This window comes from Monodon monoceros, unplaced genomic scaffold (genome assembly GCF_005190385.1).
Source record: "Monodon monoceros isolate NGI ecotype Baffin Bay Population unplaced genomic scaffold, NGI_Narwhal_1 Super_Scaffold_12, whole genome shotgun sequence".
In the NCBI taxonomy this organism is placed as follows: Eukaryota; Metazoa; Chordata; class Mammalia; order Artiodactyla; family Monodontidae; genus Monodon; species Monodon monoceros.
In genome coordinates, this window is record NW_021703768.1 from 13,206,346 (window position 1) to 13,223,238 (window position 16,893).

The following is a 16,893-nucleotide window of genomic DNA, read 5'->3' on the forward strand; positions in this document are numbered from 1 at the left end:
GCACACATAGCTTTTTTAAGCCGCTAGACAGAGCATCACGGTATTTTAGTTCCCAGAGGTCTTGGGGGAGGGGTGAGGACTTTCCGAGGGCCCCTGGCTCGTATCGGGCACGCTGAGGGTGCATCACTGAAGATCCTCGTCCCGGGAGCTTCAGCTAAAGATCCGTGTGGTGCCACTGCCAATGTGCCTTATGTATACTAGGTTACTTTAGTCAAGTAACTTGAAACCAATTTTGCCTTGTTAAACATCACTTTAAAGAAAACTGAATTCAGGGGCTGGTTTCAAACTCCGCCCTTCCCTGAATCTCTCTGGCTGTAGGAGGCGCCAGCCAGGTGGCTTCTGGCAGTGGAAGCATTGCAAAACTGTGATTTTTAAGCCTCCAGAGGCTTCAACCCAAAAGACCAGACTCAAAGGCACAGGCGGTGGTCCTGTTCCTCTCCAGGCATGGCAGTACCCCTGGCTGGTTTGCAGCCCAGACTGGCGAGCCTTCCAGCACCACCCCAAACCTCTGGGCTAAGCACCTATACCCCATGGGGAGTCCAGGCTTTGAGTTCAGGCTACAAAGAGCCCATCTTCCTTGACAGTCCCTTGTCCTGTTTCTCCTTGATACACAGAGATATTTTATTCTAGTACATTGTTCAAGAATCCCATTTTATACTTTGATTCCTCAAAAATATTCTTAGGCCCTGTATTAGGGTTCTCCAGAGAAACAGAACCAGTAGGGGGTATGTGTGGTCAGCGGGTGGTTATTGTAACCACACAGTTGTGGAGACTGGTGAGTCCAGACCTGCACTGTGGGCCAGCAGGCTGGGGGCCCAGGAGAGCCAGCGGTGCAGGTAAAGTCTGAAGGTATTCTGCTGGAGAATTCCCTCGTGCTCAGGAAGGCTGGTCTTTTTTTGTTCAACTCGGGCCTTCAACTGATTGGATGAGGCCCACCACGCTATGGAGGGCAGTCTGCTTCACTCTGCCAGTTGAAATGTTAATCTCATCTGGAAACACCCAGAATGATGTTTGACCAAATATTTAGGTCCAGTCAAGTTATACGTAAAATTAACCATCACAGACACCTTTATATTTAATCCTTAAAATTTGATTTAAGAAATTTGGCTTTTATCTCTGGTCATTGAGAATCGCAGAAAAGTTTTCCTTCGCTGAGATCCCTGTTCCTAAAGGAATCTCAGTCACCCTATATCCGTGTAAATTGGACAGTCCGCTTTTCTCTGATGCTTTCAGGAATTGTTTGCTGAACACCAGGAAAGCGTAATACTAACAATGTGTTGTGGTCCCCCTAGGAAGTCAACATCTTGGCACACAGCACTCCGTTTAAGGAAAAAATCTGAGAAAAAAGATAAAGACGGCAAACGGGAAGGCAAGTTAGAGAACGGTTATCGGAAGTCTCGGGAAGGACTCAGCAACAAGGTATCTGTGAAGGTGAGCAAGGGTGTCTCCAAGAGCCTGTGCTCCTTGGGGAGCACGCAGGGCTGGTGCCGGCCCAGGAGGAGCCGTCGCGGACCTGGCACCCAGCCTTGCCTGGCAGCAACCCCCCTCTCTCTGCCCTTTGAGCAGACCTGCAGGGCTTTGTAGGGCGCTCTCATGGGCAGTGTGGCGCAGGTATGCATATGTATTCTGAGGAGCCGGGTATACGGGTAAACCCCTAAGCGGGTGCATGTGTAGCTTACAAAGAAGGCTGCTGGATTCCCAGCGGGAGCAGACACTAGGCCCTCAGAAGCAGACGGAGCACAGAGCAGCTGTGGCTCAGACCACAAGGGAAGTGACTAGACACCAAGATGCAGGTTCACTGCTGCAGCGGATTCCCTCGGTGGGTGCTTCAGTCCACTTTACTTCTGTAATCAGATTGCCTTAAACCTGTGCAGGTTTTGCCTGGGGAGAAAGGAAATATCTCTTGAGGGGAGCTCGAGGCCCCTGAGTCAGGGCGCTGGCCATTCTGCAGAAGTGGGTGGTTCGGGGATCTGCTGGACTCAGCCCATAGGATGAGTAAAAGGGACTTCTCTGGGTGTAAGCAGCATTTGTGCGTTTGTGGGTCGGAAGAAAACTCTCTCCCACACCTGTGTGACACGAAGCCTTCCAGTGCATTCGAAGGCAGTCGGAATGTGGTCGGTTTTGATTGATACGCAGGCAAACCAAGCCGTGTTTCCTTTCATCTTTCAACAACTGTAGCCCTAGAATAGAAGCAGTGTATCTTAGAGTAGCTCATGTATCTGGTTAATAGCTGTGCGCTTTTTCCATTTCAGCTTCTCAATCCCAACTACATCTATGACGGTGAGTTCTGTTCTTTTTCTTGTAGACTTTAGAGGGTAGGTCTACGGGGCATTTCAGGACACTCGAGTGTAGCCTGTGGACGTGGGTTTTCTGTGGAGCTCTGGGCCTGGGCAGCATCTCCTTCATTTGTTGGGGGAGGTTGGTGGGCACAAGAGGGGGCGCTGGGTGACCAGCGTTACTGACTCCTTTCTCGCGCAGTTCCCCCAGAATTCGTCATTCCCTTGAGCGAGGTCACGTGTGAGACAGGGGAGACCGTTGTTCTTAGATGTCGGGTCTGTGGCCGCCCCAAGGCCTCGGTCACCTGGAAGGGCCCTGAACACAACACCTTGAACAGCGATGGTCACTACAGCATCTCCTACAGGTGAGGGAAGCCCCCTCGGGGGTCAGTTTCACAGGCAGTGAGCATGACCTCGTTCCACTGGGACTGACGCGGCCAATTGCCTGGGTCACCTCTGGCCCTGGAACGTCTCCCGTGAAGGAAGGTGTCATACCTGGGTGTGCAGCTAGGATTGAAATCCCACTTGAAATTGCCCGTCAGCATTTGAGCTCCTCATTTCCTGTGACCCCAAAGGAGAGAGGTCGGGGGGCTGGCGGCGGGGAGAGCTGAGCCTTTCTGAACGCCGTGTGCCCTCCTCTGTGGCAGTGACTTGGGAGAGGCCGCTCTGAAGATCGTGGGTGTGACCACCGAGGACGACGGCACCTACACATGCATCGCAGTGAACGACATGGGGTCAGCCTCGTCTTCAGCCAGTCTGAGGGTTCTAGGTAAGCTGCACCCCGAGCCCCACACACTCTCGATGTGGCCTGAGGTACGTGACAAGTCACTCGGAGGCTGCACGGAGCAGGCCAGCCTCTGGGACACCTGGGGGGATGCCCTCGGGCAGGGGAGGCACACGGTGAGGGCTTCTGCCCACGGCCACTGAGCGTGTGAGCGTCTGGTCCAGCCTCCAGGTGGGAGCAGGGCAGCCTCAGGGACACCCGGGCGGGTGCCCTCGGGCAGGGGAGGCACACAGTGAGGGCTTCCGCCCACGGCCACTGAGCGTGTGAGCGTCTGGTCCAGCCTCCAGGTGGGAGCAGGGCAGCCTGTACTCCTAGTGTTCAAAACATTCTCGTCTCCAGCTTCTCACTTGTCCGATGGTTCAGTTGATGCTTTAGTTCTAAGAGAAGCTCCTCTCAGTCAGTCTCACGTAGAATAGAATGGAAAGAAAGGAAAGATGGGAGTGTGGGTGAGCCCCGAGCAGGCTCTGTACCCGTCCTAGACCGTAACAGCCCTTCCAGAGGGTGTGTCCTCCCAGCCCTTCCATGAGCACAGGGCGACCCTGGTGGGACTAAAGCCCTTGCTCCCTCTATGCCCAGCAAGGTCTGATCTCTCTCCTCAGCTAAACCGTGAGCTGCTGGCAGCAGAACTCATATCTTAGACCTTTTAGAATCTCCTGTAGATGCACCTGACGTATGTACATGCTTAGTGAGCAACACATACTGACTGATTTCCAGCTACCATTTCACAGGAGGCCAGCTGTGCCAGCTATGCGGCCCAGGGCTGCTGAGATTTCTCCTGGGTCCTCCAGCTGCACCAGGTATAGGATGTACCTCCTGGAATGACAGTTAAAGAACTAAAATAAGTTAAGTAAATTAAACAAAACCAATTTTTTAAGACTATGGTAAGTAAATAAATAAAAGGACTAAAAGATGAATTGAGTCCAGGAGTGCCCTGTGTGTAGACAGTAAACAGAGTTGTCTTTAGAAGTTTATATGCTGTATATCTTAATCCCATATATTTTAACCTCATAAGTAAAAGAAGGGAAGGGTTCTGGTTTTGGATCACAGTGCAGGAAAGGAAGATAATTTTGAATTTGACAGTAGAGAATCACCAATGTTCTAATTTTTAAAAGATGTCACAAAAAGTATACAGGTGATTTTTTTTTTTTTTTTTTTTTTTTTTTTTAACAAATCACTGGTGAAAGCAAGGGAGCTTAGGGAGACAGAAGGCTGTTCATAGGAATGGTCTTACGGAAGTGCAAATAATGGAAAAGCAAGTGTGTGTTTATTTCTGTCACATAAATCCATCTTTGTCTCATACGAAGTCCCAGCGCAGTGTGGATTTTATACTTCCGGTGCGTCTCCATTTCCACGAGCCTCCGTTCAGACGCTCAGCAGCCCGGGCAGCTGCCACGTTGGACAGCGCAGGGCTCTAGTCTCCTTCCCCAAGAGGCGCCCCGTACACCAGGCTCAGGGAGACGCTGCCTTTCTTGCAGGTCCAGGCAGTGATGGCGTCATGGTGACCTGGAAAGACAACTTTGACTGCTTCTACAGCGAAGTGGCTGAGCTCGGCAGGTATGGTGGAAAACCCGCAGCCCCTCCCGAGATCGCAGAGTCAGAGACACAGCTCTGTAGGAGCCCACAGAGAAAGTTCAGTGGCGGATTTTGCCAGCAGTTGGAAGTTAGATGTATTACATCCGAAACGGAAGCGGTGATTGCCTGTTGGTATTAAACGCTGAGGAAGTGAGGAAGAGATTGCCAGTGCAGGTTCCAGGAGAGAATCAAGGCTTCATACCGTGAGCCGTCCGGTGACGTGATGAGTGCACTTCTGCCCCGTGCCCAGGCAGCACTGGCTGTGCCCGGTCTCGGGAGAATCCAGGGAAGGGTCACTCACACCCCTTCTCGTGGCACATTATTCTCTGGAACCCAGTTGAGAGGGGCTGAATGTGTCCTTCAGGTCTCGGCTGTGCCTGGAGGTTTAGGGTCTCCCTGCGTAGACCAAGAGGGGGCTTCGACAGAGAGGGGCTGTTCCTCTTCGGACGGCAGCCAGGGCTCAGGCGGTGGCTCAGCGGCGCCCTCCGTCACCCTGCTCCTTCTGAGGTGGCACGGCACTCAGCCACACCTCATGTCACGTCCCGTAGGGCAAGAAGAAGGTCAGAAGCATGACAGCTGAGCTTGTCCCCGTTAAAAAGCTTTCTGAGGACCCCCCCCCCCCCCCGCCAGCAGCAGCCTCGTACACTCCGATGGCCATTCCGGGGTCCGCTGGCCCCAGGGATCCATGCACACGCCTGTGTGGATCAGCCCGAAGTGCCTGTCGGTCATCTGTCGCTGCACGAGGCTCAGCCCTGCTGTCCAGAGCAGCAGAGATGTATCACTTTGTGCAACGTGCCACTGACCGGACAGTTACTCTCTTGGTCCCTCCTGGGCTCGGTCAGCTGGCACCCCCATGCCTCGCCCGCGTGTCTGTGGCCTCTGTCCACATAGACGTTCACCCTGGGCCTCCTCGTGTGATGGCAGTCGCAGCCCGGGAGAGCAGAAGCAGAGGCTGCAGCCTCTCAGGGCCCAGCTTCAGAAATTAACCACACTTTGTCCACATTCTGTGGACGCAAACAGCCGCCACCCAGCCCAGATTCAAGGGAGGAGAAAGAGACTCCGCCTGTCCGTGGGAGGAGGGGCCAAGCAGTGTGCCCACCTTCCTCCCCGCAGTCTGCATTCCCCAGCCCCCAAATCTCATCCCACCGTGGCAGCCGGCTGAGGCCTGAGGTCCAGGATCTTGTTATCCGGATCCAGTCGAGGTGCAGCCGAGGCTTCCTGGGTGCGGTTCGCTGGGTGCAGCTCCGGAGACCACAAACTAGAGATGAGTTACCAGCCCCCCGACTCACATCCTGCAGCGGCAAGGCAGACACGGTGATGACAGTAGATGCTCCCATCCGAAGTGGGGGGCATGGGGTGCCCAGGAGCCACCTAGTAGTCCGTTCCAAGCTTCTTCATGTGACGAGGTTTCCACGAGAGCAAGGTGGAAGCCGCCTGGTACATCTCACGATGTCACTGCTGCTGCATTCAGCGGCGGCAGGAAGTCACGTGGCTGTCCTTAGCCAGACGGAGCCCACCTCTGGGAGGGGAGGAGACAGGACAGGCACAGGCATGGGCAGGCTTCCTTGGGGCCGTCGCGCGGCTGCAGCCCCTCCACTGGCGGCCGGGGAGAGCAGGGCTACCAGCTGGGGAGGCTGCCTGGGTTAAAAGAGTCTTTTCTCCGTGACACACTCAGAGTCCTCTGAAAATGACCTTCTCCACCTGTCTTCCAGGGGCAGATTCTCTGTCGTTAAGAAATGCGATCAGAAAGGCACCAAACGAGCAGTGGCCACTAAGTTTGTGAACAAGAAGTTGATGAAGCGCGACCAGGTCACCCACGAGCTTGGAATCCTGCAGAACCTCCAGCACCCGCTGCTGGTTGGCCTCCTCGACACCTTCGAGACCGCCACCAGCTACGTCCTGGTTCTGGAAATGTGCGTACACGCCAGCTGCCTCTCCTCTTTCTAGCGCTCGGCCTCGACTCCAAGTGGTCTTGCTGTTTATTCTCTAAGAAGTGTAGAAATCAGGATGTTAGGATTCACAGAACTTCTAAAAAAGCACGTCTGCTCTCAGAGACCACAGTTCTAGAGCTTTCCAGCAATGCTAGAGGGAAGTACAGCTGCCTGACGAGGAAGCACAAACCTAGCATCCAAATGCTCCCCACCCAGGCTCCTTCGGGGATCTCAGCCAACCTGGAGATGCCCCCTGGTTCCCAAAGGTCCCGAGAGGCCAGGCCTCTGCGGACCACAGCCCTGCTCGTGCTCTCAGGCTGACCTGGTCCCACGTGTCTGCCCGGCTGGTGGGCGCCTGCAGTGGGCCGGCTGAGACCTGCTCGCGTCTGGTGCTTCAGCATGCAGCTCTGCCCCGGGGCCCGTCCTGCCCCTCCAAGGGTGATTAGAATGGGAGCGTAGGTGCGCCCTCTGGAGGGGGGTGGCTCCCCCCAGGGCAGCCTGCTGGTCCCCGTGGTACTTGCTGGGCCCTGTGTGCCATCTCAGGAAACATTTGCGTTGTTTAAAGATAAAGTGTGAGAGCTCTGACCCAAGAGCAGGGGGCCTCAGCCTGGGGACATTTTGCCCCCCAGGGGACATTTGGCAAAGTCTGCAGACGTTTTGCTGGTCACAGCTCACCGCCCCGCAAGGCACAGGGCGGCCCTGCAACAGAGGACCGTTGTCCCAAAGTATCAGTAACACCGGGTTGAGAAGCCCTGCCCTTAGAACATTCTGGTCTCTCTGAGACACCTCGTCATGTAGCTTTGTTGAATGTCCTAGTCCTCCTTTTCAGGGGGAGTCATTTCATACATTTCCTTGGATTCCTGAGTCTGTTTCTATCGGCCGGAGCGCCATCTTTTGTGCCATTTCCTAGTTCTTTTTTTTTTTTTTTTTTTTTGGCGGTACGAGGGCCTCTCACTGTTGTGGCCTCTCCCGCTGCGGAGCACAGGCTCCAGACGTGCAGGCCACGGCTCACGGGCCCAGCCGCTCCGCGGCATGTGGGATCTTCCCGGACCGGGGCACAAACCCGTGTCCCCTGCTTCGGCAGGCGGACTCTCAAGCACTGCGCCACCAGGGAAGCCCCATTTCCTAGTTCTTGACACGTTGTTGGGAAGAGTGGGCCTGGCAGGAGGGCCAGCTGTGGAGCCGCGCGGGGCGTGGTCACAGGGACCGTGAGCTCCTCGCTCGCGGGCACTCCCTTGAGGCCCCGCACCCGCCATCCCATTGGTCACATCCGTAAAGACTTTGGAAGCGCCTCCGCATCACAGCCTTCACGGGGGCAGCTGCTGCAGGGCCCTCGGCGCCAGGTCGAGCCTCAGCCTCGCTCCCTGCCGACCCCGGGCAGGGGATGTTTCGAGGGTGTCCCCACCCAGGGCTCCCGCTGGAGCATCTCTGTGGGCCTGTCCAGCCATCTCTCTGGCCTAGCAAGCCTCCCAGATGGCGGAGGGAGCAGGAAAGGCCTCCGCCCTCCCCAGCCGCCCCCAAGGCTGGCCATCGTGTGCGAAGGGCAGGTCGGCGGACCTGGGGCTCATTTCTCAACCTCGGCTCCCGTGGACGCTCAGCGGCTTGAAGGATCATTATGGGGCTAAAACGATGTCCAGGCAGAGGCCTGGCCCCTGTGGGCCCTCAGTACCGGGGAAGGTGCTTTCTGGCTCTAGAAGCTTGGTGACTAAAAGCCTCTGCGTATCTTCCCCAGGGAGTTTCACCAAGAAAGAGAGTCCTAGAGTCCTTGTCAGAAATCTCCTGCAAGACCTCGGTTTCTGGTTTACATTTTCAGTGCATCCAGCTGTCATTTCTTTTCGCTGGAAATTAAATGGTTTGGCCTCATCATTGCTGTTAATAGGGTTAATTTTTGTAACAGACTACTTACTACCGAAGTTCCCTTGATTACTCGACATTACCAAACAGGTGGCTGATCTTTCCATAAATTTCTGTTTTGCAAAGAGGGCAGCCTAGCCCATTGTTCAGGGAGGCCGGGGCCAGACCACCTCCTTGCAAGTCTAGCCTTCCCTTATGAGCTGTGTGACCTTGGGAAAGTTACATACCTTCTCTGTGCCTCCGTTTCCTCATCTGTAAAATGGGGACCATAAAACACTCTTCCCAGAGAGTTGTCGTGAGGATTAAGTGAATTGATAGAAAGCACTTAGTCCCTGGCACAGGGCTGCTCTGTATAGGTGTTTTTTTAAATGTTAAAAGCAATTTCACAGTAGGAGGACTTTGAGTCCAACGTGAAGCCCTCACTGTATTGTCCGTGTCTTAACGTTCTCTCGTTCAGCCGTCACATGACCCATTTTCCAGACGACGAGACTAAGGCTTGGGGAGGTGGTCTCACATTATCCCCTCCTCCAGCAGCCTGCTGGGGGCGGGGTTGGGGAGCCTGGGTGCACCCATCTCTGCCTCCCAGTTTCTTCTGTGGGTCCAGATGACGTGTTCCCCACTTGTGCCTCCACGGTGAGCTTAAAAAGAAATCGCCCCCTTGATCCCGTCCTGCCTTCAGGTAGAGGTGTGATCCCCAAAAGTTGACAGAACAGTGACAGCGGGGCACGGAGGTGATGCGTATATCGCAGGAGACGGGTCTGAAGTGACCGACCCGCACCGTAACGCACATTCCTCCCTCCGCAGGGCTGACCAGGGACGGCTCCTGGAATGTGTGGTGCGATGGGGAAACCTCACGGAGGGGAAGATCAGGGCATATCTGGGGGAGGTTCTGGAAGCCGTCCGTTACCTTCACAACTGCAGGATAGCACACCTGGACCTAAAGGTTAGTGGGGCCCCGGGGACGGGAAAGCCGAGGGACCCCAGCGCGGCCATGCGGGATGCAGAGCCCACTCTCGGCCTGTCCTCTGAAGCCAGGCCAGGAGCCCGCGGGGACTGGGGACCAACACAAGGGGTGGGAGATGGGAGCAGTGATTTCTAATCTCTGTTTTTAAACGTTGGATATACACAAACAATAAAGTACCAGGTAAACGTGTGAGCTCTTCAGACATTTCTTGCGATTTCAGGGGGTTCCTGTGAGTGTCGCTGGGTCGGGGTGGGGCTGGAGCAGGGTGACGGAGGCGGCAGGCGGAGGGTCGCTGCTGCCGCCGCCGGGAGGGAAGTGAATCCCCGGCTTCACTCACCGGCACAGTTTAACACAGCAGCTGCGCGTGCCAGTTGCGGAGAAGTCAGGGCAGCTTCCCCTCTGGTTTGCCTCTCTGTCCTCCTCCCGAGGGCTTTGTCCTGTTTCGCACGTGGACGGTCGGCGCCAGTCGACCTCGTAGATTCCTGGTGAGCCTTGCACCTCAGCTTGAGATTGGGGTTGCCGGAGTGGATGACGGTTGTCTTGTCCTGTCTCCTAGCCCGAAAACATCCTAGTGGATCAGAGTTTAGCCAAGCCAACCATCAAACTAGCTGACTTTGGAGATGCTGTCCAACTCAACACGACCTACCACATCCACCAGTTACTGGGGAACCCCGAATTCGCAGCCCCCGAAATCATCCTGGGGAACCCGGTCTCCCTGACCTCGGACACGTGGAGTGTTGGAGTGCTGGCCTACGTGCTTCTCAGCGGCGTGTCCCCCTTCCTGGACGACAGCGTGGAAGAGACCTGCCTGAACATTTGCCGGCTAGACTTTAGTTTCCCAGATGACTACTTCCAAGGAGTGAGCCAGAGGGCCAAGGACTTCGTGTGTTTCCTCCTGCACGAGGACCCTGCCAAGCGTCCCTCGGCTGCGCTGGCCCTCCAGGAGCAGTGGCTGCAGTCGGGCCACGGCCATGGCCACGGCAAAGGCGCGGGCGTCCTCGACACGTCCAGACTGACCTCCTTCATTGAGCGGCGCAAACACCAGAACGATGTTCGACCGATTCGTAGCATTAAAAACTTCTTACAGAGCAGGCTTTTGCCTAGAGTTTGACCTATCTTGAAGTCCTTTCTCATTCTCTTTCACCTGCCAATCAGCTGTTCATTTGAATTTTGAAGAGAGACACAAACCAACATAACTGTTCAGCTGCCGTGCGTTCATCGTGTGAAATTGCATTCCCAGTGAGCTGTGCTCGGCAGTGCCTGGGACTCGGGCTGCAAGCTGTGCTGGGGTGGAGGACCTTCTCGAACACTCTGCGGGGGCGGAGACAGCATTGCTGTGTCACAGTCTTTTATTCAGGTTTCTGCAAAAAAAATAAAAAGAAACTTTTTTAAACGAACATGAGTAGAATTTTGCAAATTTAACATTTTCCAGGATTTCTTCAAGGAAGCGAAATGCCTATGTTCAACCACTGGTGTTAACGAACAAAACAGAGATACTGGACACCTCTGGGGAAGACCCCGGCCCCAGCGGCGGCCGTCTCCGTGGCCTCGTCCAGCTCGGGGTCCACCTGGCTCTGAGCTTTTCCAGCTGCCTGGTCTGTGTGCCTCTGGCCCCCTACGCCAGACTAGGCTTCTGAAACGTGCATCCAACCTCAAACTTTTGCATAAAAATAGAATGAATCGTTTTGCTCTGATGAAATGTAGGCCTTACTTGTATATAAGACTGGTCCTGCCTTCGGTCTGTCCTTTCCCCCCACTGCCTTCCCCCACCCCCACCCCCCCGCTCCCCGCCTCCTGCCCGGGGCTTCCTTTGGGGGTCCGAGGGGTCTGCCCACCCACCGAGGACATCAGGTTGGGTCCTGCCCCTCTGCCCCTCCCCACACGTCCCACCCCCAAGCCGTCAGTCAGATTGTCGAGCAGTATACAGTCAGATGAAAATACTGTAAATGCACTCATTGGGGTTTTTTTGGTTTTATTTCATATCATGTGCAATGTTGTGGCTTTAACATTTTATGCAACTATTTATGAAGACCTCTGTTGTACCTGTAATAAATATATAGAAAAAGCACATACTTCGTACGGTGAGCTTTATGGTTTTGTGCGTGTGTCGGGGGGTGGGTGGGTGGGGGTCTTTGCCCTGTGCCATCGGTTCAGAGGGACTTAACTCTTCGTGAAATTTGTCAGTTTTGAGGACTGTAAAAAGTGATTTCATACTCTGAATATAAAACTGGATAATAGGGTAATGTTTTAAATTTTATTATGCTATTATTCAGAATGCCAAAGCATTATTTTTTTTCTCCCAAAATCAGTCTGGACATTTCCTACTTTTTAGACTTTTTGACATTCAACTTTCAGTACAAAAATTGGCTGGATTTTGAGCTTTTGGTAAGAAATAAAAGCCAATCGAGCAGTAGCCGCCTTGAGGCTGGCATTGGCGTCTGTGGCACTGTGGCAGAATTCACGCTGGTGTGGGAGGCCCTCAACAAAAGACGCTGCGTTTCTGGGCACGCTTGAATTTTTCTGGATTTCTTTTTATCCTCGTTGGGGAAAAAAAACAAAAAAAAAAAAAAAAAAAAAAACCCGCTTCCCAAGCCAGCCAGATACCTGGGTCTTCAGCCATGAACTGGCATAGTTGAGCTTTGCAGCTTCCAATGTATTTTATTTATTCTTTTGTTGGGTTTTTGTTTGTTTCTTGTAAAATTGTACAGAAACTTTTTAAAAGAAATTGGATTCAGAACTGGATGTGTATTCGTAACCTCACAACTTTTATTTGTGTATTGTTTCTTTTATTATTTCAGTTAAATTTTTACATTATTTTGCATGTATATTTCTTTGTACAGAGACCTTACATGTTTACACAGTATGATGTGATGTAAATATTTTATTTTGCCATCAGTTATTTTAAAAAATTAAACATATTTGCCTGATTTTTGTGTTAGGCCTTTTATTCAAGTTGGTCACTATTGAATCAAAAAGCGAGATCAATGAGGGAGAGACTGAAGGAGAGGCCTCCGGTGGGTCAGGGGAGGGGCGTGGGGAGGAGAATATTCTGGATTGGGAATCCACTGCAGGCCACCAGAAACGGGAGTCGGTCATACCCCTGCATACTGGTGCACAGCCCAGACTCAGAAGGTACTGGCGTATAAACCAGAACGTCAGCTGACTGTTTACAGAGACGCTGCACTGGTCCTGGTTCGAATAACTAAGGTACCCCCGCTTCTTGAAGAACGCATAATCAGAGCAAGGGGAAAAGTTGTTGCAACTTGGCCACAGAAAAGCAAAATTAATGCTGTTCAGATGGATTAAAGCACATGAAACACTAGGTTCCAGCACCTGCATTAGGAACAATCCCAAGAACCCACACCTGCGAAGACACCCGCCCCCCCCCCCACCCCCAGTGGTGGCTTCTGCCTGCTTCTGACAGCAGGTCATCTTTCCTGCTGAACACTGTCATCTCTCGGGTTTTGATTCCTTTTTGCTTTCTTTTTGGACTTGTTCCCCCTGGGATCGTGACTCTTTGCTCAGCACACTCTAAAGGCTCTATTTTTCATCTGTTTGATCCTGAAGTTAAGACAAGTGTGAGAGGATGACATTTGTGCTAAGACCCCAAGTCCGGGCGTGGGAAGCTCGCTCCCCCTGAGGTGTGTGCCTCCTCCCGGGTGCCAGGACAGCGGTGCTCAGTGGGCCCTGGAGGGACGGAAATACAGGGTCAGTCCTGATACGCCGCAGCAGCTCGGCGTCAGGCCCCAGGAGGAGTCCTGTGGCCACCACGTGGCACACCTCAGCAGCAGGAGGGAGGCAAGGGTCTGCTGTTTTTCAATCGGACACTTGTTGAAGGAAGTAGTTATGCCTGCGGGTTAGCAAAGCATCCCACGAGTGAAAAGTGTCCTGTCATGATCACTACCTAGATTTCTCAAATAGCAAAATATTATTCTGCATGTTACTCTCTCTCTCTCTCTCTTTCTCGCGCTCTCTCTCTCTCTCTCTCTCTCTCTCTCTCTCTATATATATATATATATATATATGTATATGTATATGTATTTTAATCCAGGCATTCTCTTTAGTTCTAAAGGAAAAAAGATTACCAGTATTTTTGTGCAATAAATTATGAGTATCATAGCAAGTCATATCCAAAGAATATTAGACCATTGTAGACCATTGGAAGGAAAGGCCTTTCAACTGTACATCTTTGAGACATAACTATAGAGACAAAGAATCCGTGGGATTGATAGGTTGCTCTGTGTGTGAGTGTGTGTGCATGATTTAACTTACAAAAAATAAAGTACACAAACCATAAGTAAACAGCTCAATACATTTCTATACATGTGTTTGTACCTGTGACCATCACCCAAAGCAAAATAGTCCAGTGTTTCCACCGTCCCCCAGAAGATTCCTCCAGCCCCTTCCCAATAGGTCCCTACCTGCCAGAGCTGATGGCTGTTCTGATTTCTATCACCCATGAATTAGTTTGCCTTTGAACTTCACGTAAGTAGGATCATCTAGTATGTGCTTTTCAAAATCAAGCTAAACTTTTTGTTGTGAGATCTCTGTAGTCACATGCAGTTGTATGAAATGTACCCTTCACCGAGTTTTCCCCAGTGATAACATCTTGAAAACTCTTAACACTGTGTCACAACCAGGATTTTGACGTCAGAACAGTCAAGGTGCAGGGCATCCCATCGCCACCAGGATCCCTCCTGTTGCCCTTTTCTAGCACACTCACCTCCCTTCTGCCTTTAACCCCTGCCAACCAGTGATCCTTTCTCTATTTCCATATCTTGTCACTTCCATAATCTTACATAAATGGAGTCATATACTACATAACCTGAGATGGATTTTCTCACTGAGTGTAATTCTCTGGAAATTCACCCAGGTTGTGGATATCGAGTTTTCCTTTTTATTACCAAGTGGTATTCCACAGTGTGGATGTACCATAGTTTGTTTAACCATTCACCCATTGAAGGGCATCTGAATTTTTTCCAGCTTTTAGCTGTCACAAGTAAAGCTTCTATGAACATATGTGTACAGATTTTTGTGTGAACATACGTCGTCACTTCTCTGGCATAAATGTCAGACAATTGGCAGATCGTATGGTAGTTGCATATTTCATTTTTATAGGTTTGCTAAAATGTTTTCCAGACTCTACCATTTTACATTCTCACCAGCAATGCATGAGTAATCCAGTGTCTTCAGGTCTTTCCCAGCATTTGGTGTTGTCACTGTTTTGGCCAGGGGTAGAGGGGGCATTCTGACAAGTGCATAGTGACATGTTATTGTGGTTTTAATTTGTGTTTCCCTAATGGCTAGTGATGTTAAACATTTTCCATGTGCTTAATTGCTATCTGTTTATCCTCTTCTGTGAAATGTCTCTTCGTGTCCTTTGCCCATTTTCTCATTGGAGTCTTTGGCTTTTTATTGTTGAGTTTTGAGAGTTCTTCATATATTCTAGATACTAGTCGTTTGTCAGAGATGTGATTCACAAATAGTTTCTCCCACTCTGTAGTGTGTCTTTCAGTTTTCCAAACAGGATCTTTCATAGAGAAAAAGATTTTAATATGATGGAGTCCTACTCACCAGTTCTTTCTTTTCTGGATCAAGCTTCTTGGTATTGAGTCTAAGAACTCTTTACCTAGCCCTACATTGAAGCTTTTTCTCCCAAGTTTTCTGTTTTTTCTAAACGTTTTTAAGTTTTACATTTAAGTCCATGGTCCATTTTGAGTTAATCTTTGTATAAGGTATGAAATATAAGTCGAGGGGTTTTTGTTGGTTTTTTGTTTGTTTGTTTTCTTGCTTTTGTTTTGCAGATGGATGTCGAGTTGTTCTAGCACTGTTTGTTGAAAAGGCTACCCTTCTTTGATTTTGTTAAAAATCAATTGGGCCCATTTATGTAGGTCTATCTCTGGGTTCTCTGTTCTGTTCCACTGATCTAATTACCTGTCCCTCCACTGAAACCACACAGTTCTGATGACTGTTGCTATTCAGTAAGTCTTGAAATCAGGTAGACTGTACTGCTCCTCCCACCACTTTATTCTTCTTTTTCAAAATTGTTTTAACTATTCTAGTTCCTTTGCCTTTCCATATAAATTTTAGGATACTCTTGTTTTTATCTACAAAATACCTTGCTGGAGGTTTTGTAGAAATTGCGTTAAACCTGTATATCAATTTGGGAAGAATTGACATCTTTACTATGTTGAGTCTTCCAATCCGTGAATACACTGTAGCTCTCCATTTATTTAGATTTTCTTTGATTTCTGTCATCAGCATTTTGTAGTTTTAAAATTTCTTGTATATGTTTCATTAGAATTATACCTAAGTATTTCTCTTTTTTTAAGCAATTATAAATATTGTATTTTTTCTTTTGGTGTCCATGAATTCATTGCTACTATTCAAAATACAATTAATTTTTTAATGTTTATCTTTTATTCTACATATTTGCTAAACTCACTGGTTCTAGGTGTTTTTGTAGATTTCTTAGGATTTTCTACATTATTATGTCATCTGCAAATAGAGAACAGTTTTATTTCTTCTGTTCCAATTTGTATGCCTTTTATTTCTTTTTCTTTCCTTATTTCACTAGCTACAACTTCTAATATTATGTTGAATACAAGTAGTGAGAGCAGACATCCTTGTCTTGTTCCTCATCTTAAGTGGAAAAGCATTCCATCCTTCACCATGAAATGCAATGTAAGCTATAGATTTTTATACATACTCTTTACCAAGGTGAGGATGTTCTCCTCTACCCCTGTTTTTCTGAGAGTTTTTATCATGAATGGGTGTTGAATATTGCCAGATTTTTTCTATATCAATAGATATGATCATGTAATTTGTCTTCTTTAGCCTGTTAATATGGTGCATTATACTGACTGATTTTTTGAATATTGAGCCGACCTTGCATCCTTGGAATGAACCCAACTAAGTCATGGTGTGTCATTCTTTCTATGTTTCTGAATTGTATTTACTAATATTTTATTAAGGATTTTTATGTCTATATTCATAAGGAATAGTGGTCCGTAATTTTCTTTTTTTGTACTTTCTTTGTCTGGTTTTGGTATTAGGTACTACTAGCTTCATAAAATGAATTGAGAAGTGTTATCTCCTCTCCTGTTTCCTGGAAGAGGTTGTATAAAATTGGTGTTAATTCTTTAAATGTTTGGGAGACTTCTCTGGTGGAACCATGTGGACTGGAGATTTCTTTATGCGAAATTTTTGCTTTAATGAATGCACTTTCCTTAATTGTTATAGTTATTCAAATGATCTATTTCATATTGAGTGAATTGTGATAGTTTGTACTTTTCAAATTGATCTGTCATGTCTAGTTATTCAATTATTGATAGAAGAATGTTGAAGTCTCCAACTATAATTATGGATTTTTCTGTTTCCTCTTTCGTGTCTATCTGGCTTTGCCTCATACATATTTTGCAGCTCTGTTCTTTGACACGCACATACTTGGGATAACTATGTCTCCTTGGTAGGTTAACCCTTGTATCACTATGTAATATATTCCATTCTTCT

General features: G+C 49.6%; 1 protein-coding gene across 5 annotated transcripts in view; it reads left to right on the forward strand.

The window, feature by feature from the left end:
• Positions 1-11,965, forward strand: part of TRIO (trio Rho guanine nucleotide exchange factor) — a 374,102-nt gene extending 362,137 nt beyond the window's left edge. For 4 of the 5 annotated variants that reach the window (XM_029218706.1, XM_029218708.1, XM_029218707.1 and 1 more), the window contains exons 50-57: positions 1,293-1,431; positions 2,253-2,280; positions 2,479-2,641; positions 2,924-3,045; positions 4,536-4,614; positions 6,345-6,545; positions 9,222-9,360; positions 9,938-11,963. In XM_029218706.1, coding sequence (XP_029074539.1) covers positions 1,293-1,431; positions 2,253-2,280; positions 2,479-2,641; positions 2,924-3,045; positions 4,536-4,614; positions 6,345-6,545; positions 9,222-9,360; positions 9,938-10,492 — 1,426 coding nt within the window. In that variant the 3' untranslated portion in view covers positions 10,493-11,963. Of the gene's footprint in view, positions 1-1,292; positions 1,432-2,252; positions 2,281-2,478; positions 2,642-2,923; positions 3,046-4,535; positions 4,615-6,344; positions 6,546-9,221; positions 9,361-9,937 lie in introns of all 5 variants that reach the window. The other variant, XM_029218710.1, reaches the window with a different exon arrangement.
• The last annotated feature ends 4,928 nt before the right edge of the window (positions 11,966-16,893 follow it).